General features: G+C 52.7%; 2 protein-coding genes across 2 annotated transcripts; both read right to left on the bottom strand.

Annotated features, from left to right (window-relative positions):
- Positions 1-862: 862 nt before the first annotated feature.
- On the bottom strand, positions 863-14301 carry FAM25A (family with sequence similarity 25 member A). Its single transcript, XM_082407912.1, has 5 exons — positions 14204-14301; positions 6586-6756; positions 5099-5395; positions 3427-3489; positions 863-1052 (listed from the first exon to the last, which is right to left on the bottom strand). Exons 3-5 carry the CDS (start codon positions 5382-5384, stop codon positions 919-921), a joined length of 483 nt encoding a protein of 160 aa, XP_082264038.1. The 5' UTR covers positions 5385-5395; positions 6586-6756; positions 14204-14301; the 3' UTR covers positions 863-918.
- Positions 14302-14416: 115 nt separating this feature from the next.
- ADIRF (adipogenesis regulatory factor) lies at positions 14417-16729 on the bottom strand. Its single transcript, XM_082407913.1, has 3 exons — positions 16588-16729; positions 14813-14875; positions 14417-14609 (listed from the first exon to the last, which is right to left on the bottom strand). The coding sequence occupies exons 1-3, from the start codon at positions 16646-16648 to the stop codon at positions 14503-14505; spliced, it is 231 nt and encodes a 76-aa protein (XP_082264039.1). The 5' UTR covers positions 16649-16729; the 3' UTR covers positions 14417-14502.
- Between the last annotated feature and the right edge of the window lie 4871 nt (positions 16730-21600).

The following is a 21600-nucleotide window of genomic DNA, read 5'->3' as shown; positions in this document are numbered from 1 at the left end:
GGACAATAGCGAATGTTCCAAGCCAGAACATTGGATATTCCTGGGCCGTTCAGAAACATGTGAAGCCAACTCTGAAAGAACGCCAGAAATATGGGGAGCAACTAACTCATTCCACAAAACACCTTTTCTTCTAATTTCCCCTAAGAACAAGTAACTTCCAGCAGGATAAATAAGCAATGCCATATCTTTACAAGTCATTTCCTTTTTCTTTAATCCAAAATGTTAAGCTAAATGCTATTTAAACATGTTTAACTTTAATGGTACTGACTCACCCGTGGCAGGAAGGAGAGAAGGCCAGGCATTCTGACCCACTACCGCCAGTTAGGCCTAACCCAAGTCTCTGAGTGGAGATCTGACAGCAGCTCCAGCAGCCAACAGGTAGTGAACTCAGTTTCTCCATGACCTGATTCTGTGACTGTCCAGCAGAAACGCTTCTCTGAAGCCTCTTTCAGAACATGAAGCAGCTCAACCTGCCTGAGCCTGCCCAGCTAACCCCTCAGTCAGGTTGGTCTGTTATCTTCCCCGATTGCTGTAAGAATATTTCAAGGAAAACGCAAAGAACACATAAGCTGAATTGTGGTCCTCCCCTGGGGTGTCCTTGAAGCACTGAGGTGTCTGAAAGCTATGTATAGCTGCTGGGGAAATAGGCTTTTAAGAAATGTAGCACAGACACTAACAATTCTCAAGAGCTCCTTGCTGACATGAGAAGTCATAATGTGAGAGCAGCACATCTGATTTATCACAGGGACCTATCTGACCCCCAGTGGTTGCCAAGGTGCTGGCCTCTTGTCCTTGCAGAGTGGACACTCAGGACATACGCAATGTTTCCACCCAAATAGGAACAAACCCAGGGCTCAGTGTACACATTTCACAGCTTTTTATTGCAATTCAGGAAGAGCCTGCTGGTGGCAGGCATGCTCACTGTCCCAGTTTGCCCAGGCCTTCTGCTGCGTGCGTGACAGCATTTGTGACTGTGTTGGTCACCGTCTCAGTGACTTCCTTTACCACTTTGTTCCCTGTCTCATGGGTCTTCTTTAAAGCTTCAGTAATGGCTGTCAGGAAGAAAGGATATCCAGGTGAGCAAAGTAAACAATTCAAGTCACTCGCTGGGTTGGAGTCACCTGGAGTGGCCTGTGGGATGTGGCAGTCTTACCTGGTCATGCCCTGGAGGAGTCTGTGGGGCAGAGGGCAGCACAGCTCCTGGAGGAATGCATTCAAATTTGCTTTTATTTCTCCAAACAGCTTGCATTTCTCCAACTATTAGTGAGACAGAGCATCTGCTTGTGGGTGTACTGCCTACTCATGTTTCATTTTTCTGTGAACTGCCTGTTTATACCTTTTGGTCATTTTTATATTGGGCTATCATTTCTTTTTTTTTTTAACATCTTTATTGGAGTATAATTGCTTTACAATGGTTAGTTTCTGCTTTGTAACAAAGTGAATCAGTTATACATATGTTCCCATATCTCTTCCCTCTTGCATCTCCCTCCCTCCCACACTCCCTCTCCCACCCCTCTAGGTAGTCACAAAGCACCGAGCTGATCTCACTGTGCTATGCGGCTGCTTCCCACTAGCTATCTATTTTACGTTTGGAAGTGTATATATGTCCATGCCACTCTCTCACTTTGTCCCAGCTTACCCTTCCCCCTCCCCATATCCTCAAGTCCATTCTCTAGTAGGTCTGTGTCTTTATTCCCGTCTTACCACTAGGTTCTTCATGACCTTTTTTTTTTTTTTCTTAGATTCCGTATATATGTGTTAGCATACTGTATTTGTTTTTCTCTTTCTGACTTACTTCACTCTGTATGACAGACTCTAACTCCATCCACCTCATTACAAATACCTCCATTTCATTTCTTTTTATGGCTGAGTAATATTCCATTGTATATATGTGCCACATCTTCTTTATCCATTCATCTGATGATGGACACTTAGGTTGCTTCCATGTCCTGGCTATTGTAAATAGTGCTGCAATGAACATTGTGGTACATGACTCTTTTTGAATTATGGTTTTCTCAGGGTATACGCCCAGTAGTGGGATTGCTGGGTCGTATGGTAGTTCTAGTTTTAGTTTTTTAAGGAACCTCCATACTGTTCTCCATAGTGGCTGTATCAATTTACATTCCCACCAACAGTGCAAGAGTGTTCCCTTTTCTCCACACCCTCTCCAGCATTTATTGTTTCTAGATTTTTTGATGATGGCCATTCTGACCGGTGTGAGATGGTATCTCATTATAGTTTTCATTTGCATTTCTCTAATGATTAATGATGTTGAGCATTCTTTCATGTGTTTGTTGGCAATCTGTATATCTTCTTTGGAGAAATGTCTATTTAGGTCTTCTGCCCATTTTTAGATTGGGTTGTTTGTTTTTTTATTGAGCTGCATGAGCTGCTTGTAAATTTTGGAGATTAATCCTTTGTCAGTTGCTTCATTTGCAAATATTTTCTCCCATTCTGAGGGTTGTCTTTTGGTCTTGTTTATGGTTTCCTTTGCTGTGCAAAAGCTTTTAAGTTTCATTAGGTCCCATTTGTTTATTTTTGTTTTTATTTCCATTTCTCTAGGAGCTGGGTCAAAAAGGATCTTGCTGTGATTTATGTCATAGAGTGTCCTACCTATGTTTTCCTCTAAGAGTTTGATAGTGTCTGGCCTTACATTTCGGTCTTTAATCCATTTTGAGTTTATTTTTGTGTATGGTGTTAGGGAGTGTTCTAATTTCATACTTTTACACGTACCTGTCCAGTTTTCCCAGCACCACTTACTGAAGAGACTGTCTTTTCTCCACTGTATATGCTTGCCTCCTTTATCAAAGATAAGGGCTATCATTTCTACTACAAATATTTTTGCCCAGTTTGTGGGAGGTTTGGCTTACAGTTTTTTTTTTCACTATGGAAAATTTTGAAGTTTTATATTGTCCAATTTACCTAGTATTTCCTTTATAGCTGTTGGATTTTCTGTCATCGTTAAAAAGATCCTCCCTCCTCTGAGATTATGCCAAAATCTATGTTCTAACAATTTAATAATTTCATGTATTTATATTTAAGTCCTAATCCATCCGGAATCTATTTTGTTGTAAGGAGTGAGATACACACGTGCTTTTTTACATCGTGATACTCACAGCACAAACATATAAACATTTATGGAAATATGTATTCGTGTAAATATATAATTTTATGTCTCAAATGTTTTGTTCCAGCATGCCTGCACCTGGTCTTTTGTGATGTCATCCTCTTAACATTCCACAGAGAGAACTATCTAGATGGAACCTGCTTTAGCAAAGTACGGCCTGTGACCTCAGATGAGCACAGATAATTACACACCAACTGAAAGGATGCCACACTGGGGTCAAGGTGTGATCTGGTTAGGCAAGGATCAGGTTGCTGCCAGCACCCAGCTTCCCTCCTTCCCCGCCCCGACCTTGGCCGTACCGTTCTCTCCAGCCTCCTTGGCAGGCTCCACCACCTCCTTCACCACTCCCTCCACGACGTCAACTGAAACGATGAGACAAGCCCAGAGTGAGAGCACAGTGTAAGCTGCCTGTCCTCACAGCAGGGCCCAGACAGCCCTGGATACCCTGGCAGGGGCTCGGGGATGCCACCCCCACCAGGACAGGACAAGCTGCTCCCAAGAAGGGCCCCCAGCTGGCTTCCTTCAGAGACCGGAGAGGGGCTCGGCTGGCAGGAGATAAGCTGAGTGAGCCAGGTAAAGGCACACAGCTCTCCATGCCCCTTGGCCAGCGAGGCCTGGAATGCCAACGAGTGGGCCCTGCTGCTGGCTGGGGACAAGGCCGGGCCTGTTTCCCAGGTCACCAGGCCTCTCAGGCGAGCTGCGGTCCTGCCTGTGGCCAGACGGAGGCTGCGCTGCAGCGGGAGGCTGAATGTCAAAGCTCCCTCCGGCAGCACCAAGTCCCCAGAGCAACTCCTCCAGCACCACGAAACTCTCTGCCCTCCCAGGTTGGTAACGGGCTAGCCCTGGAAGACACCACGGTCAGAAGAGCTGGCTCAGCTTCTACCTCCTAGAATCACCTCCACCGCTTGGGTCCCTCGTGTGCAGACTGGGAGTGACACAGCATTCAGAGAGTTGGTGAAAAGAAAGGGGGTGCTCAACAGCAGCTGCAGAGTTCAAATGAAACACAAACAGGTTTGCAGCCCTTTAGAAAGAGAACAGCAAACTCGGGCACAAGCTGTTTTTCACAAAACGTCCAACAGGTGGGGCCTGGATCAGCATCCCTGCAACCAGCGGCTGACGTACAAAAAAGGATTTCTGGGTTTTTCGTTTTGGCTGCATTGGGTCTTCGTTGCGCGGGCTTCTCATTGCGGTGGCTTCTCTTGTTGCGGAGCACGGGCTCTAGGCACGCGGGCTTCAGTAGTTGTGGCTCGCGGGCTCTAGAGCACAGGGTCGGTAGTTGTGACACACGGGCTTAGTTGCTCCATGGCATGTGGGACCTTCCCGGACCAGGGATCAAACCCTTGTCCCCTGCACTGGCAGGCGGATTCTTAACCACTGTGCCACCAGGGAAGTCCCTGGGGACTTTGAAGAAACTGAAAATGTCCTTTGTGTAAACCCTGGGGGCTGACTTTGAACAGAATCAGACTCAGTGGTTTCTTAAGCAAGAAATCTTTGAAGCTTTAAAGTTATGGTAAAAATTAAACTCCATTTTCTTTTCTGTATAGGATACTCGGAATAGGCTGTTTTAATACTGAAGGGCCCCTCCCTGCTTTCCAGAGGGACGGATTTAAGCCACCAGCTGCTCACCCAGCACCCTGGCTCCCCTCTCACCACCAGGGGCCTCCTCTGAGCTGCCCCCTCGGGGCCTCAGCCACAGACCCCAGGAATGTAACAAGCCCAGGGGTCAGAGCAGGTCTGACAGGGAGGGTTGCTTGGGGCAGTGGACCCCTCATGGCTCCTCCCCGAGGTACCTTCCTCAGCTTCCATAGCCCCCCACCTCCATCCTGTCCCTATGCGGCTGATCAGCCACAGTTCCCCATGGGGTCAAGGCCTGCCCCAGTCCTGCTGGGATCAGCACAGGCCCAGCTGAGTCTGTCCCGATCCCCCAGTGGCAGGAACGGTGCACGTGGAAAGGAGCCTCGGGGTCCTTACCAGCTTCCTCGGTGGCCTTCTCGGTGCGGTGGGCCAGACCCTCGGCGGCAAGCTTCCCCAGGCCTCCCAACATTGTGCGGCGACAGGTGGTGATCAAGCAGGATGCTGGGGCCTGAACCAGTCTGCTTTTATAGATGCCTTTGATGCCTGGCTGGGATCTGGGGCAGGAGCCCTGGCTCGGGTGGTGAGTCAGCGCAGACGGCAGGAGGAAGAGGCTGGGTGGAGCCACCCCAGCGTTGTGGCTGGGGCAGTGACCCTCGGGCAGCATGAGACCCGCACACCCCATATCCTGGGACCCTGTGAGGGGCAGGGACAGGGAGCAAGGTGAGGCTGGACAGAGAGATCAGCTCTGGGACATGCCCCTAACCCAAGGCAAGAGGCCCGAGTGCCCTGTGGGATGAGAGGCATTTGGGGACTGCAGCCCTGCCAGCCCCCTAGGCTCCCCGCAGCCTAGGCATGGTACCTAGACAAGGGCTAGGACTTCCAGCCTGCTGCCCACAGTCTCTAGAGTGATCTAATCAAGGGTTTAGGGTTTTGTGGGTCTGGGGACCAGGGCGGCCCCTCAGGCCAGGAATACAAGTGTAATGGGGGCCGCTGCCCTCCCCATTCCCAAGGACCTCAGTTCCGGAGAGTGGCTTTGCAGCCTCCCCTGGACAGGTTGGGGGGCGGGAGGAGTCAGGGCCATGCCTGGCCCAAGGCAGAGGAGGACACAACATTGACCAGAAGCCTAGTCATCCCTGGCTTGCAGTCACCTGGTTCTCACTCATGGGAGCACCTGAGTGACCCAGCACTGAGGTAGCCAGCATGTGAGGGAACCCAGCCCGCCCTGCGCCTTGGGGCCTGGCCTCTCAGGGGAGCCCTGTGAAGTCAGCAGTGCCCATCCAGGAGGTTCTAGGGGAGTAGATGGAGGACCCCACTACCAACTGGGGAGGTGCTTCTGGCCGTAGCAAGAGTTCCCAGAAAGCAGCTCTACTAGCCCCTAATGCACCACACACATGCTGAGGGAGCCAGGCTGCCTCCCTAGTTACTCAGGATGGAGAGAGATGCCTCAAGTCACACACCACATGCTGCTTCCCTTAGTCACTAGCCCAGCCTGAGCCTCAGTTACCTCATCTACAAAATGGGGGCATCCATGCCTGCCTGGCCTTGTCACTGACAGCTGGTGGAACTATGCGTGCAAACTCTTGGTAAACTTCTGTTCCCACCTCCTCGTCACTGATGTGCTGGGCAGGGGCTGCATGGCAGTGAGCCCTGACCAACCAGTGGGTGGAGCAAAGAGTGGCAGGGGTATGAGCCTGCCTCGGAGTGAGAGGGCCTGGAGATGGGACCCGCCACCACTGGCCAGGAGTCATGGAGGAAAGGCCCTCCCAAGGCCCTACTCATAAAGTCCAGGCCTGGGGCAGGAGTTTGAGACTGCTCCCCCCATGTAGGCTCCCTCATCCCTCAGAGGGGTCCAGGAGGGTGTGGTGGGTCTAATTAGTGTTTACCTGACACAGGCTTTATGGAGCTGAGTGGTACTGGGAGGCCCTGGGCAGCGGCCGGCCGCCCTGGGGTGGGCAGTGGATACTGTGGGCAGCAGGAACTCTGGGTCACAAGGCCACAGCCCCACACGTGCCACTGGCAGGAGGAGATCAAGTCTTAAACAATCTGGAGAGTCCCTGTAAGAAAAAATACACTACTACTCTCTTGCAAGTTTTATAAATATATATGCATGACCCTGTGGACTCAGAAGGGGCCATGACAGTGAGGGCCCTGGAGCTTAAGCAGATCCAGATGACTCTGGCCTCCCCTTGCCACAGCTAAACACCAGAGAGCTCTGCTCACAGTATCAGGACAATGCTGCCAAGGCTGGGGGCACTCCTGGGACATGGCTGGTGGGAACTGGTCTGACAGACCCACAGAGATGCTCCCTAGGCCCATCAGAACCCCTTCCCTGTTTCCTCTGATGTGTGTGTGTCCCCCAACCCCAGAGGGGTCCTTTGCGCTGAACTCCCTGTCAGGATGGCAGTGTCACCCACCAGGTCTGGGATGGCTTCCAGACCCCACGACCCCTCCTCACCAGGGCCCACCCTGGGGTACTCTTCACCATCCCCCTCTCTCCTCAGGAGCTCACCAGCTCCTCGACAGGCCCTGGTCAGGGCTCGGCCACTCAGCGGGACTCCAGCTGCACTTTTTCCCTCCCTGTCAGACTGCTGTTGCCCTCACCCCATCCCCCCTGCCCATGGGACCCTCTCCTCCTTAATGCATGGCCCCAGTGTGAGCACCCAGACTCCAGTGACAACACACCATGGCCCCAGATCTCCTGGCAAGGCTGGGTTCAGGCACAGATCCCAAATGCCCAACAGGGGGAAGGCAAGAGAGCAGGAGAGGCCAAGCGGCCCAAGACAGGACTTGGGCCCCAGACCTTGGTGCTCTGGCCCACATCCAGTCCCACAGGCCTTCCCACTCTAGCTCTGACCAGCTCCCTGTCCTCTCAGCTCAGCCCAGCCCATCTGTGGCTCCCAGCCAAAGAAACTAGGACAGCCCAAGACCCTCCTAACCGGGATTCTGGTCTGAGGGGTTGGGTGACTCCGGCAGTGAGCAGTGTTACCTGCCTGGGTGAGGTTGAGATGACTCAGGTGGGAACGACCCCATCTTGGAAGAAGCCTGGCCCATGCTGGGCCCCAACAGAGCAGGCCTTGAACACAGGCACCCATGCCAGCCTGTCCTGAGTCAGAAGGTCAAGTCCTGCACTTGGGGCGGGGAGAATCGAGCCTTGACAAGAGTCAACTAATTCTCCAAGTAGAATCTGCTCAACAACCCAGTCTGGCAAAGGACCAGTTGACTACATCATCAAGTCAGGAGAGTCAATTTTTCAAACAGCAATTTGCCAATTGAGCAATTAATAATTCTGAAAAAAAAAAAACTGAGTACTTAAATACTTAGGGCTGTCTTATGTCTGAGGCATGACGATTTTTTTTCTCCTGTGATTTGAACTGCAAATGCCATGAATGTCAAGAGTTTTATGACTGTCATCCTGCCTATGCTTTCTCTTACTTCTACTTCATGGACTTGAGCTCCCAGTATATACAGCCCACATATCTTGCACATACAGACCCCTCCCAGCCACAGGGAGACTAAACTCCTGGAGACTTGGTTTGTCAGTCACCAAAGGAAGACTTCCCCAGCAGATCAGCACTCATACATCCATGGGTGTCAGTCGGGGTTCTGGAAAAAATCAGAGGGCACATCAAAGGGATACCTGAGGAAAGGGACAGTTCACAAAGGTGTGGACAGACTTAAGGGAACCAATGAGGGATGGCGAGGCCCCTAGCGACCAGGAGCAGTGGGAGTTGTTTCCTCCCTGGGCCTGGAGGGGCTGTAGACCCCGAAGAGAGCTGCAGCTGTAGGAGAGGGTCAGCAGACAGGAGCTGCAGCTGTCAGCAGAGGAGGAAGGCCACTGCCCAACCATGCCCAGCAAGAAGGAAGCAGGAGGAATAAATTCCTCTCCTCTTCTTCTCCATCTCCTGTCAATATGCCCTATTGGCTGAACCCAACTAAGTCCTGAGGGTGAGGGAGCCCGGGTGATGCAGTTCAAGAGGCAGGTTACCAGGGCGAGGGCAGGGAGGAGAGGATGTGGATTCTCGGTAAACAGAGAACACCAGCTCAGCCTGCCAGACTTCTAAGTCTGGAAGCAATGTGGCTGCAGCTTAATTCTTAATTCAGCCCATTTCTCCTTCCTGAAACTCTATGGGGTAACAAGAACACAGGAAGAATTTTTAAAAGCTCATCACCAACTCACACATCAAATTTAACTTTTCTGAAGTTAAGTGTCACTCTCTCCTCATCTCTGCTACCCTGTTGCCATTCCCTCCTTCTTTCCACTGCCTTCCCACCTGTCCCGTGTAGATAACCGGTCTCTTTGATTCTGGTTTATCCTCCTGCATTTTCTTCCCACAAATATGCAGAGACATGTGCCCTGCATACTTTCTTGCATCCTCCTTCTTTCTTTACAGGAAGGATAGCATACCAGAGATATGCAGTTTTGACTTCACTTTTTTCTATCTAACAGTAAAAACATACTATTTTTTAAATATGAAAAAGAATACCAAAACGACATCACATACAAAGAAATCCCACCAAAAAGTGTGCCTCAAAGAAGGCACACGAAAATTATTACCTAACGTGAAACTCCAACATGAATTTTAGAAAGAAAATAAGACACTTAATAAAGCATTAGTAGTTATGAAGGAAGACTATAAAACAGAAATACCAGAATTCAGGGATGAGATGGCAGACGACAGGAGCAGGCAGAATAGGAACTTACGTAACTCTGGAATAAAACAGAAGAAAAAAGGTAAAACAAACCATTGTAGAAATGAAGACTAAACTAGAAGGAGCCACAGTAGGTACCTATGGGAACAGAAATGAAAAAAAGCAAAGAAAAAAGGAGTCATATTAAAGACATACACAGTGTTTGGGAGACAATGGCAGATGTGGAAGGTAGAAAACTTTGTGCCCACAACTGGAATTCCCAAAGAAGAAAGCCAAGCAATGGAACAGAGCAAATATTTAAATATACAATTAAGAAATGTTCCTGAAATAAAAGAAATCTAGAATCAATATGGAAAGGGCAAACAGCATACTAGGGAAAACTGAACCAGGACAATCATCACCGAGACGAACCCTAAAAAAATTACTGTACCTTAAAGATAAAGGGGTGAGAGCGATAAATTAGGAGTTTGGAATTAATACACACTACTATATATAAAACAGATAAACAACAAGGACCTAGTGTATAGCACAAGGAACTATATTCAATATCTTGCAATAATCTATAATGGAAAAGAATCTGAAAAAATATGTATATGTAATTGAATCACTTTTGTATATGTAATTGAATCATATACAAAACTAAAACTAATACAACATTGTAATCAACTATATTTCAATAAAAAAGATTAAAAAAGATAAAGAAAGCTAGCCAGACAGAAAGATCAAGTCACTTATTAGAAATTCCAGTGAGGGCTTCCCTGGTGGCGCAGTGGTTGAGAATCTGCCTGCTAATGCAGGGGACATGGGTTCGAGCCCTGGTCTGGGAAGATCCCACATGCCGCGGAGCAACTACGCCCGTGAGCCACAACTACTGAGCCTGCGCGTCTGGAGCCTGTGCTCCGCAACAAGAGAGGCCGCGATAGTGAGAGGCCCGCGCACCGCAATGAAGAGTGGCCCCCGCTTGCCGCAACTGGAGAAAGCCCTCGCACAGAAACGAAGACCCAACACAGCCAAAAATAAATAAATAAATAAATAATAATTAAAAAAAAAAAAGAAATTCCAGTGAATTAGAAATCAGACTTCTAGGGACCGCTCAACCTTCTGTGGCAGAAGGTGGGGCAGCCATACCTAGAAGATGCTCATGGAAAAAAGTGTGAGATGTAAATTTCAAAACCAGTTGAGGATAAAGTATAAAGGCTACAGACCAACATTACCACACATTTAAGAACTCAGAATATGGTTCACATGAGCCTTTCTTTTTTTAAAAAATTTTTATTTTAACTTTTTAACCTTTTTTTTTTAAAAATAGAAAATGCCATACACAAAAATAGAACACTGTGAACCCTCATGGACACATTGCAATAACCCAAGGGGCCTAGCTATAACAATTCTCAGCTCAGATCCCAGACGTCTTCTCAATTCATCTGAAAATATTTCATTCTTGAGGAAACTTTTAGAGATAACAGAAAATATTTCAGCAGAAGGAATGGCAGAGCGCTTCTAATATTTTCAGTTGCATATCTAAGACAGAACAAAGGTGTGGAGGAATGGGATGCAAATGCTATGTGTTTTCACAAAGTAGAAATGAGACAACTAACAACAACAAAAAAAAAAAATAGGAGAAAAGGAGAGAAGGTGGAAAGCAGAAAACTCTGCCCCTTCTCATCTGTAATTTGATGGGAATCAGAGCTGAGAAGTCCAGTGGAACCAAAATGTGACGTTAGTGACTTTGTGTTTGGTTAGTTGGGGAACTGGTATTTGGAGAATTAGGAACTATCTGAGGAATTGCTAATGGAAGAATTAATCTTTGGAGATTTGACCAAGACCCAACAGGTGCAGTGGCCACAGCTGCCTTCTCCTCAGCCCATCTGGGCTCAGCTAGCTTCATGAACCTCACGGAGACAGGCCTGGGCTCCTATAAGCTCCCCTGGCTCCCCAGTACCATGCCCACCTTGTCCCAGACATAGGACCAAAGACAAGCCCAACCTGGCCCTGCGCCCCAGGGCTCCGTGTTGGGGGAATAGAGGCACACAGAAACAGGTATTTGCACGGTGCATGGGAGCATCAGCTGCATGGCAGCAGGGTTTGTGGAAGGGACTGCATTGTAGGAGATGGCACCATGGTGAACATGACAATGTGTCAACTCTTGTTATCTGGTAGGAGAACCAAAGGACCGTCATCCCTGCATTCATGTGGCAGATGTTGCCAGAGCCCCACTCTAGGCTCTGGGTGTGCACTAATCAGTAGAAGAGACTTGGCTGCAGCCCGTGGACAACCATCACAGTGAAGCACACAGGAGAGCGACTCATTAGTATATAACCGTGGAAAAGAAGTACAGGGGGTGTGAGAACGTACTGGCAGTGGCCAGACCCATTCTGTGTATGTTGGGGGACGACCAGGGAAGCTGAGATCTGAAGGATGAAAGAGCAGGAGCAACTTGGACAAGGGTGGTTAATGACGGAGGATGGACAGCATTCCGGGTAGAAAAAAAGGGCACCTGCAAAGACTGAGATGAGCAGAAGCACAATGTCAAGGGAAATGAACAAGGGTTAACGTGGCTGAGGCAGAGAGGGAGGGCGTGTTAGGGGAGGAGGCTGGGGAGGTGGGTGAGGCCGGCAAATACAGGACCTTAGTATCCAGGTAACATCAGGATTTAAGCTTTTGTTTGCAACAGAAAACCTAATTCACAGCAGCTCAAACAATGAGGAAATTGACCCTCTCACCTAGCTCCTGGCAGCTGCAGGACTAGTTAGGTTAGGGACTGAATAAAGTAACTTGGGATCCAGGTTCTTTCTATATTTCTGCTCTGCCCTAATCCGCAAGTTGGCTTTTCCTTAGGCTTGTTCCTCCTGTGGTTAGAAGTGGCTGCCAGCGTTCTAAGAATCATTTCTAGCCACAAAAATGTTCAGTGGAATAGAAGAAAATGCTTCTTCCTTGGTCTTTTTCTTTTCTTTTCTTTTTTGAGGATGAAAGACCTTTCCTAGAAGGCTCCTGGCCCTAGACCTGACTCCTCCTCTCCTTGGCCTGAGCTGGCTCACACATCCATCCGTAAGGCCGACACTCACAAGGAGAACAGGATGAAGAGGGATTGTTGCGCCAATTGGGATCTCTCCTGAGTCAGGCAGGGGAAGGATGCACTCCAGAAAAATGTGAGGGCTCTGCCAGTCCAGCCCCACCTGCCTCCTGCTGTGGCCCCAGGTGGTCTCTCCCAACCCTGGCATCCTCTCCTGGGGGCAGGGGCTCCTGGAGATGCTGGAAGCACCTCCAGATTACCCCAGGTATCTCTTCAAGGACCCTCCCTTTAGGCCTTGGCCCATTTTGCAGACTAGCTGAGCCCTTCTTTTGGGGACAGTCAGCAACAGGAACCAAGCATGAAACTGGGCCTGGCCCTGGGGTGAGGGTGAGAGATGCTAAGGGTTAGGGAGGAGACCTGTTGTTTCCTTGGTAGGGATCTCAGATTGGAGACGGGGAAGGTCACCTGGGGGGGGGTGAAGGGGAGGGATGGGGGTGGACACGACGATACTGCCCCCTGCTGGCATGTCTGGAAAGCCTCTGGGAAAGCCAGCCCCCAGTCAGCGTGTGAAGGAAAGACGATGGTTTTTTTTTCTCAATCTCCCCAGAACTAGGAAGTGCCGTGTAGCCAATATTTGTGAGTTGAAACGGCATGACTACGTATGTGCCAATCCAGAAGAGAACGAGATCATTACGGACAGAGGGAATAGTGTGTGCAAAGGCGCGGAGGTGGGGAAACGGAACGGGGCGTCACCTGCTGAGGTGTGGCGGGGGTTCGGATGAAGAGGGCAGCCAGCGCCCGGCGCCAGGGCTGGGCCTTATCCTGTGGCAACAGTGAGTCACCCATCAGCAGGACTTACCCAGGGTTGGTATCGCGTGCATGGACACGTGGACACGTACTGGGGAGGTCGGAGGGAATAAGGTTTGCGCGAACTCTAGACCCTCTGGGGGAACCTGCCCGATAAAAAAGCCGGCCTCCGCAATTACTGAGCCTGCGCGTCTGGAGCCTGTGCTCCGCAACAGGAGAGGCCGCGGCAGTGAGAGGCCCGCGCACCGCGATGAAGAGCGGCCCCCGCCCGCCGCAACTAGAGAAGGCCCTCGCACAGAAACGAAGACCCAACACAGCCAAAATATAAAAATAAAAATAAATTAATTAATTAATTAATTTTAAAAAAAAAGAAAGAAAAAAGCCGTCCTCTGCACTGGGCCAGAAGGTACAGGTGCATCCGGAAGGGAAGGGGTGCCCGAGGGAGTGGCCTAGCGCGCGCACGCACACAGCCGGGTCCCAGCGCTTCACGCCCATGTGCACCGCACCCACGTGCACCGCCCCGTGCGCCGCGCCCACGTGCACCGCCCCGTGCGCCGCAAGCACCTCCCCAGGGGGCGCGTCTTGGGCGGAGCTCCTGGCGACCACGCCAAACACAAGTCAACTGGGTGGAACTCAGATCTTCGGGGCGTGTCTTCGCCCACCCGGTCCTGCCCAGTGACTCACCGTCGGGTGCGACAGTCGCACAGCGGGCAGGCGACGTAGGGTGACGAGGACCGAAAGCTCCGTCCCTGCGTCCCCTCTCTTCCCCGAGAATTCCTGCCGCCTGAAGCCCTCGCGGGCGCCTGGCCCTAGGATGCCTCGATGCGTCCAGCCCCCCGCCCCGGCTTAGCTCACTGGGAGAAGTTCCCGAGGCCCCTGCCGTTGGAACCCTTCGCCCCCCGCCCAGAGCTGAGCTCCTCGAGGATCTGGGCACCGAGTATCCCCCTTCTAGGAAGGGGCGGGTTCCTGGAGCTGAGGGAGCGGTTTTGGAATCGGGGGCAGGGGGAATAGAGCGGGGGAGGGGCACGTACCTAGATGGGCGGTTGAACTTTGGATAAGGGAGAGTCTGGACGCACGGTTTAGATATGGGAAATGAATTCCTGGACAATCCGTCTGGGTTTCCGAATTTGGAATGCCAGGACTCTGGACGTCAGGGCTGAGTTTCTGGATCCCCGAGCCTCTGCTCTAAGCGAGGCGGGGCTGGGCCCAGTTTGGGAGGAGGCATGAAGTGGACGGACACAGAGTAGGCATATGTGCTTTAATGAGGTGGCCCGCCAAGAGCCCGCTAGAGCTCCGGGCCTGGAAGGGAGTCACCCACGTCTCCCTTCTGTCATTTCAGGAGGCCGAGTTTTTTCCCAAAACCCGAGAAAGCCTCAGAGGCCTGGTTAGCAGTCTTGTCGATGGTTTCCTGGGTAGACTTGGCAACCTGGTCCATGGCTGGGAAAGGAAAGGATAGGGCAGTTGAGTGCGGGGCCCTGGGGAACCACAGCCCTGCAGGGTTAGCTTGGCCTGGGTCTCCCTCCCCAGGAAGCAATGCTGGTAGAGGGTCTGCAGAGGAGAGGGTGTGTCTGGGCAAGGGCTGGTGGAGGGCAGGGCCGTGCTGGGGCTGTCCACCCTCCTGCCCACCAGCCCCACCAGACCTTTCTGCCCTGTTTCTGTGGTCTGATCCACCACTTGCTGAGTTGCTGCTCCAGCCGCCGTCACTAGAACAGAGACATGTGGGTTTTAGCCCCTGTTGAGATACCACCAATCACAGGGGCCTCACCATTGCCAACCTCATCTGTTCTCTAGAGTGGTCTGTCCTGCAGGCCCAGGGATGGATGGCACTGAGGTAAAGTTCTCTGACCAAGGCCACTCAGTGAGGGGCATGAGCCCTTTCCATGACTACAGGTTGTTCTTGTTTATTTGTAACTCTGGGCTCCTCCTCTCTGGCCTGCTTCCCTTGCCTCTCCAGGATTGCTGCAAAAATATCCAAGCAAGGAAGGAAGGCAGGGCTAGGCCAGGCTGGAATTGGCATCTGGGCTGTGGCTACTGCTGGGCACAGCCCAGGGAGAACCCTGCCGCCTTTAACAACTTCTCCCCCGGAGGCTTGGCCCAGATGCTTGAATTCCCACATTTAGAGCACTGGGGTTTCTACTTTGCAAGGCCCTCTCACTACCTCCTCTCTCCTGTGCCTCTCCCCAGAGGGCACACAAGCAATGACTGCCAGTGCCTCCGTGAGCAAGCAGCGTAAGGCATTAGGAAACGAAGTGTGGAAAGTAGGTGAAACTTCCAAAGGCAGGCCATCTCCTCTAGACCAGAGTTTGTGCCTGTGAAGAACAGGGTTTCCAGGGGCTCAGGTGGGTCCCCACCTGCTTGGTAGGCAGACAGGTGGCTCTGGCCTTCAGAGATCTGACTTATCCTTGCTGCTGAACAGGAAAGGGCCTGCTTTACGCAGACCCTGGGGACCAGGGGGTACAGGGGTCAGGCAGACCCTGGGTCTACTGCTTACAGAGGTCCCTGGGGTCTTTGTCTGACATAGCACAGTCAAGACCACAGGGAAGGAGACTCTGCACTCCACTTACAGATGGGGAAAGTGAAGCCCAGAAGGAAGGGTACTGTAGACAGAGACTTCCTGGTACCATTTTAGCCTCAGGGGAGCAACTGTGGGCTTTCCTTGGGGCACTGATGAAGGAGGGGGTTGGTTTAGGTGTTGTCTGTTGACAGGGATATGTGTAGGACAGATTGGGAGCTGGAGTCCCAAGGGAGGCTGAGCTGGGACTGGAAGAGCTGCCGCTGGTGGGGCTGAAGTTTCCTTACGTACCCTACTCCCCAGTCCATCCCCAGCCCCCAGCTGCATAACCTCAGGTCTGAGGGGGAAAGAGCCAGAGGTGGAGAAACTAAGACTGGGGACCTGCCCTGCCCGCATGAAGGTGGGAAGGTCCTCTGCGTGAGGACTTAAGAGGAAATGAGTATTTCGGAGGAGGGGGGGAGTGCTCAAAACAAAGCCCGGTGGGAGTCTGGAGCCACCCGTCCCATCCTGTTTCTGTGCGCCTCTGGGACTTGGCGGGCAGAGATCGGGCGTGGGGTGGCGGAGCGCGCTCTCCTCGTGGACCGTCACTCTCCCCTGAGGGCCCGGGTGGGGCCGCTCCCGGCCCTAGCAGCTGCCTCGGATTGGCTCTGGCAATGCCCAAAGCACCCCCCTCCCGCCCCACTCCTCAGGCACTGCTGTTCCCCCACTTCCCTCGAGGCATCATTCCCGGGCTGGTCCGGGTGGGCGTCCTTCCAGGTCCCTGCAGCTCAGGAGAGGGCCCTTCCTAGCCAGAACCGCCCACCGACTTTCCGGCTGCGCAGTCCCCAGGCTTCTGCCCCCAGCCCCACCCCCGCGTCCACCCGGGGGTCCCAGCATGCGCCCCAGGTCGCGCGCAGTTCTCACCCGCTTCCTGGGCCGCCCCCTCCACTTGCTGCTTCAGGTCCTGCAAGCCTTTGCTGGCCATGGCTGCTGGGGTCTGCGAGGTGGTTCAGGGTAACCGTAGCGACGTTGGATCCTGCTCAAAGCGGCGGCGACCCGAGCACCAGCTCTGGTTTTTAAGGCGCCCCAGGTCCGGCCCACCACGCAAGGAGGGGGGTTGGAGGGGGCGCGGGGCGGTTCCCAGCACTCGGGCTCAGGGGAGTGACCGAGCCCTGCTCCAGTCCCCGCCGGCCCGAAAGCATAACCTGGCCTCTGGCGGGCCGTAGTGGGAAGGCGGAGGACCCAACCAGGGTCTGGAGCGGGGCTCGGGGCTGCAGAGGGGCTGGATCAGGGGTCCAGAGAGCGGCTGCGGGCAGAGGGGGCGCACCAATCTCCCTCTACCGCGTGAGCCGGACTTTTCCTCTTTGACCCTGAGGATTCCCCAACCTGTGAGCGCGGGGTCAGCACCAGGTCAGGATCTCAAGGCTGGAGTTGTAATTAATAATAGCAGCTGCCTTTTATTAAGCATTTACCTTGTGCCTGGCGCTGCCCTAACGCGTACAGCCTCTTGTGTAACCTTTACAACTCTTGGAATGGGTGTTATTAGAAGTTTACAGGAAGAAATTGAGGACAGAGGGCGAGTTAGGTCTCACCCAAATTCACATGGCAGGGACTCAAGTCCGAGTCGGTGGGCTGTAAACCCTAGCGCCCTCACCCACGCCGAGCTGGCGGTCCCCACACACTCAACCTGGACACTGAAAACTGGCCATCTGCCCAGCCCCTGCTGGGACAGGGGTAGAGGGGGAGCGCAGTGGGGAGAAGGTCGAGTAAATCCCACCCCCTTCCGAGAAGGCGAGTCACTGGCGTGCGTGCGACCCTGGCTGGGGACCAAGCAGCCTGAAGTGGAGGGGGAGTAACGGAGAGGGCGGCCCGTGTGTGTCCAGCCCAGGCAAGGAAACCGTTGTCGGTCACCAAAGCCCAACGACTTGGGCAGGAAGCACCCCAGGCCAAACAGCGAGGAAGGGAGCGGCCAAGCCGCAGCCCTCTCAGGTCACCACTCCTGGGACCAGCGCGCGGGGCGTGGTGACGACCGGGGGCGCTGGGAGGGGAGTTAGTGACCTGAGCGTCAGTAGGGCAGCCAGGGATCCCAGAAAAAGCAAAACGACCCTCGAGGCACAACATCCTGGCGCTCAAGGGTGCAGGTGGGGCCCCCACCCCGCCCAGCGCTCTTCCACTCCAGAGCCCGCCTTCGGAGTCTGGAGGCCACCCACTCTGCGTCTCGGTGCGGCGGCTCGACCCTCTCTAAGGCTGCTCTCTGATTCATCCTCTTTGGGCCTGTTTCTGCACGTCTGTCGGGGTCTCCCCTATTTTGTAGCTCTGGGAAGCTCCCACCTACCCAGGTCCACTCGACTGGCCCAAGCTCTCCCTGTAATGGGTGGGGAGGGGTGGATAAGCCGTGGAGGGTCAGCCCCTGGTGTGGGGTATATGGAAACACACACACACGAAATTGATTAAGGAAGAAGGATTCCTGGGCAAGAGAAAGGGGCAGGCGCTGAGATCAGGTGGGGGGATGGGACACCAAACGCAGACTAACAAAGCGGCTGCCCCGCCCTGCCCCGCCCCGCCCCTCCCGGCCTTGCGCCTGGTGCAGCCCCGAGCACTAAGGCCCTGCAGAGCCGCCTGATGGTTCCTCCTGGACTCCGGGGAGCCCCGCCCAGACCCTGCCCCAGGCCTGCCTGCCCTCCTGAGGCCTGCCAGCCCTCCTGAAAAACCACCAGTAGCACCAGTCCCTTTAGCCAGGAAGGCCTTTTACACGGCTCCAAGTTAGCTCACCGCTGAGCTGCTCTTGCTATTTGGCACCAGGCCCAGTGGGCAAGGAGCGAGACTGGGAGGCAGCAGCCTCTCGGGGCGGGGGGGGGGGGGGGGGGGGAATGCTGTTGGGCCCAAGCAGGTGACAAAACGGACAGTTGAGTAGCTGTAAAGCCTCAGGCACTGGAGTCATACCTCTTGGGTTCAAATACCCCCAGGGCAAGTTCCCTCATCTCGCTGAGCCTCAGTGTCTCAAGGAGCCTCATCAAGCCTCAACCTCATCAAGCCTGATGGTGGGGGGCACAATACCAGAATCTCCCCCAGAGTGTTATGGTGAGGATTAAATGGGCTGATGGATGCCTGACACTCAGCTGAGGGTCCTTCAAGGTGGGGGGAGGGAAGGCCCCCTTAATCTTGCTAATTCTTACTCATCCTTCCAGTTTCATCGAAAATATCACAACCACGGGCTTCCCTGGTGGCCCAGTGGTTAAGAATCCGCCTGCCAATGCAGGGGACACAGGTTCGAGCCCTGGTCCAGGAAGATCCCACATGCCACAGCGCAACTAAGCCCGTGTGCCACAACTACTGAGCCTGTGCTCTAGAGCCCGCGTGCCACAACTACTGAAGCCTGCGCGCACTAGAGCCCGTGCTCCGCAACAAGAGAAGCCACCACAATGAGAGGTCTGCACACCGCAACGAAGAGTAGCCCCCGGTCGCCGCAACTAAAGAAAGCCGGCGCACAGCAGCAAAGACCCAATGCAGCCAAAAATAAATTAATTAATTAATTTAAAATATATATATCACAACCTCTGGGAAGCCTTCCTTAACTATCACAGATTAGATGAAGTATGCCAGTTTGGGCCTCCCAGCATTCTGTACTTCCCTAACATGGCACTTACCAGACTTTAGTGATTGCTTTTCAAATTCTCTCTCTTCCCTCTGTAGGAGAGCAAAATTTGACACTCCAAGATGTCATTTTGGCAAGCCAGTTATTTCAAGCTGAAAACAATCAAGGCCCAAAAGATTCAGGGAGAAACTTTGATCTTTCCCCTTAGCTGAATTTAGATAGAGGGCCTTACAGGAATAGAGCTATCGCCATAAATAACTAGAGTATGAACTAGGTGTGTAGACAGGGAGGAACCGAGAAAAGTCTATTTGTTAAAATTCCTTTCTGTGTCCCATAGTCTGTACATGACCCAGCAAACATTTATTTACTGAACATTCGCTTTTCCATCTCCATGTCAATTGCCTTCCTCCCCAAATCTCTAGCCCCAAGATCCTCTTTTGTCTTCAGCTGAAGATGCTATTTAAGGTGAAGGCTTCAGCCATTTTGACAAGTTACTCAGTTTTCCTGGGTCTGTCCCATGTATACACGCTATTAAATTTTGATTTTCTCCTGTCAGTCTGTCTCATGTCAGTATGATTCTTTGAACCAGCCAGAAGAACCTAGAAAGGTACAGGAAAATTTCTTCCTCCCTGACACCTCCAAGATTCTGAGCAATTAGAAAGGAGAGACCATACCTAGTTTGCTTAGTTTGGTTCCTCAGAGTCAAGCACCTTGCCTGATACATGGTAGATGATTAAAAAATCTGTTACAGCAATGTTGGAAGAGGTCATCAAGAGGATGTAACTGTTGGTTGCCTTGCGAGCTGGACCTGGGCAATCAGAGGCTCCTCACCCCCTCCCCTGTCCTTGGAATGTATGTCCTGCCTGCAATTCCCATACTGGTGGCCATTTCAAGGACACAGCCTTGACAGAGTAAGGTGTTGTTGAAACCCTCTGGATTGAATATATGACTGACCCCAGTTAAGTCCTCTGTTAACTTTTAAGATTCTGGTGGGCTGGGGCAGAGATCTATTCATCTTGTGGCCGCCCAAGACAAACCTCATATGTAAGTTCTCTTATTAAAACTGCCACCTACTGGGACTTCCCTGGTGGTCTAGTGGGTAAGACTCCGTGCTCCCAACGCAGGGGTCCCGGGTTCTATCCCTGGTCCAGGAACTAGATCCTGCATGCACACCGCAACTAAGAGTCCGCATGCCACAATGAAGATCCCAAGTGTCGCAACTAAGACCCGGCGCAGCCAAAATAAATAAATAAATATTAAAAAACAAAACAAAACAGCTACCTACCGAAAAAAAAAAAAAAGGGACAGGGTGCCTGGGGCTTCTCGGATAAGTAGAGGATGGGGGGAGAGCAGTAACTCCTCTAGGGAAGTCAGGTGCAGCCCCACAGATCCCACAGCACATAATAGGGGGCTTAAAGGCAAAGAGCATTGCAGTGCCCATGGGATGGGGAAGAGGCTTCCTGGACCAGGCAGACCTTGTTGTTTGATCACAGGAACTGGCCCTGAATATGGGGGTGAGAGCGGGACGCAAGCAGCAGGGACCCTCCCAGGTTCCTTCAGCAGAGGAGAGGGCACTGGGACCCCAGGGGCTGAGTCTAGGTGTCCTCCTGCCCCAGTTACCTGAGAAGGCCCGGCTCCTCCCCCCTTTCTCTCAGGCAAGCCCAGGCCCCAGGTGCCCTCCTCCTGGGGCATGCACAGGCCTGCTGATGAGCAGTGTCTGAGCCCGGGAGCAGGAACACCCGGGACTGCCCGCACCTCTTCCAGACCCTTCATTCCCTCCCACGGTAGGGTTTGGGGGCTGCAAGACCAGCGGCTCACTGCTCCTTTCTGCCGCCTCAGCCGTGGATACCCATGATGGGCAGGCTGGGATACGACGAAACTCAGCTGTGTTTGACTGGTTCCCAGCCCCCAGGGCTGCCCTCGACCTCTGCTCCCCACCACAGAGGCAGGGTGGGAAGGTGGTGTGGACTCAAGTTTTGGTGCCCACACCCAGGGCTGGAGGGCTGGGGCAAGCCACTTAGATGCTCTGAACCCAAACTGGCTGTCAAAGGAATGGGAGCCCTGCTCTCTGCTCAGGCACCTCTGAACGAGACTCCAGGTCGTGATGCCAATAGCCCTTCGTGTAGGACAACGACCACCCTGGTCCCAAGGTTGTTTTGAAACCTTGGGGGTGGCAGCATCTGCCATAACGCCACTGGAGCCCCCGCAGTCCGGGTGGACGTAGCAGAGCATGGGAATCAGCTGCTTGGCTCTGGAGCCAGGCCACCTGGACTTCTGCCCGGGTCCCAGCTTCCTAGCTTTGTGCCCTTGGGCAAGTTATTTGACTCTCTGTTTCTCAGTTC

Source organism: Balaenoptera borealis (assembly GCF_965194805.1).
Source record: "Balaenoptera borealis genome assembly, chromosome: 10".
Lineage (NCBI taxonomy): Eukaryota > Metazoa > Chordata > Mammalia > Artiodactyla > Balaenopteridae > Balaenoptera > Balaenoptera borealis.
Note: the sequence above shows the minus strand (reverse complement) of the source record. Positions and strands in the feature narration are given on the sequence as shown.

Coding starts and splice junctions, on each gene's coding strand:
- FAM25A (XM_082407912.1), bottom strand. CDS start 5,384: ATGGGGTGTGCGGGTCTCATGCTGCCCGAGGGTCACTGCCCCAGCCAC. Junction 3,490..5,098: donor GAAGGCCACCGAGGAAGCTG/GTAAGGACCCCG, acceptor TCATCGTTTCAG/TTGACGTCGTGGAGGGAGTG. Junction 1,053..3,426: donor CAAGGAGGCTGGAGAGAACG/GTACGGCCAAGG, acceptor TCTTCCTGACAG/CCATTACTGAAGCTTTAAAG.
- ADIRF (XM_082407913.1), bottom strand. CDS start 16,648: ATGGCCAGCAAAGGCTTGCAGGACCTGAAGCAGCAAGTGGAGGGGGCG. Junction 14,876..16,587: donor GGGGGCGGCCCAGGAAGCGG/GTGAGAACTGCG, acceptor TCTCTGTTCTAG/TGACGGCGGCTGGAGCAGCA. Junction 14,610..14,812: donor CACAGAAACAGGGCAGAAAG/GTCTGGTGGGGC, acceptor TTCCTTTCCCAG/CCATGGACCAGGTTGCCAAG.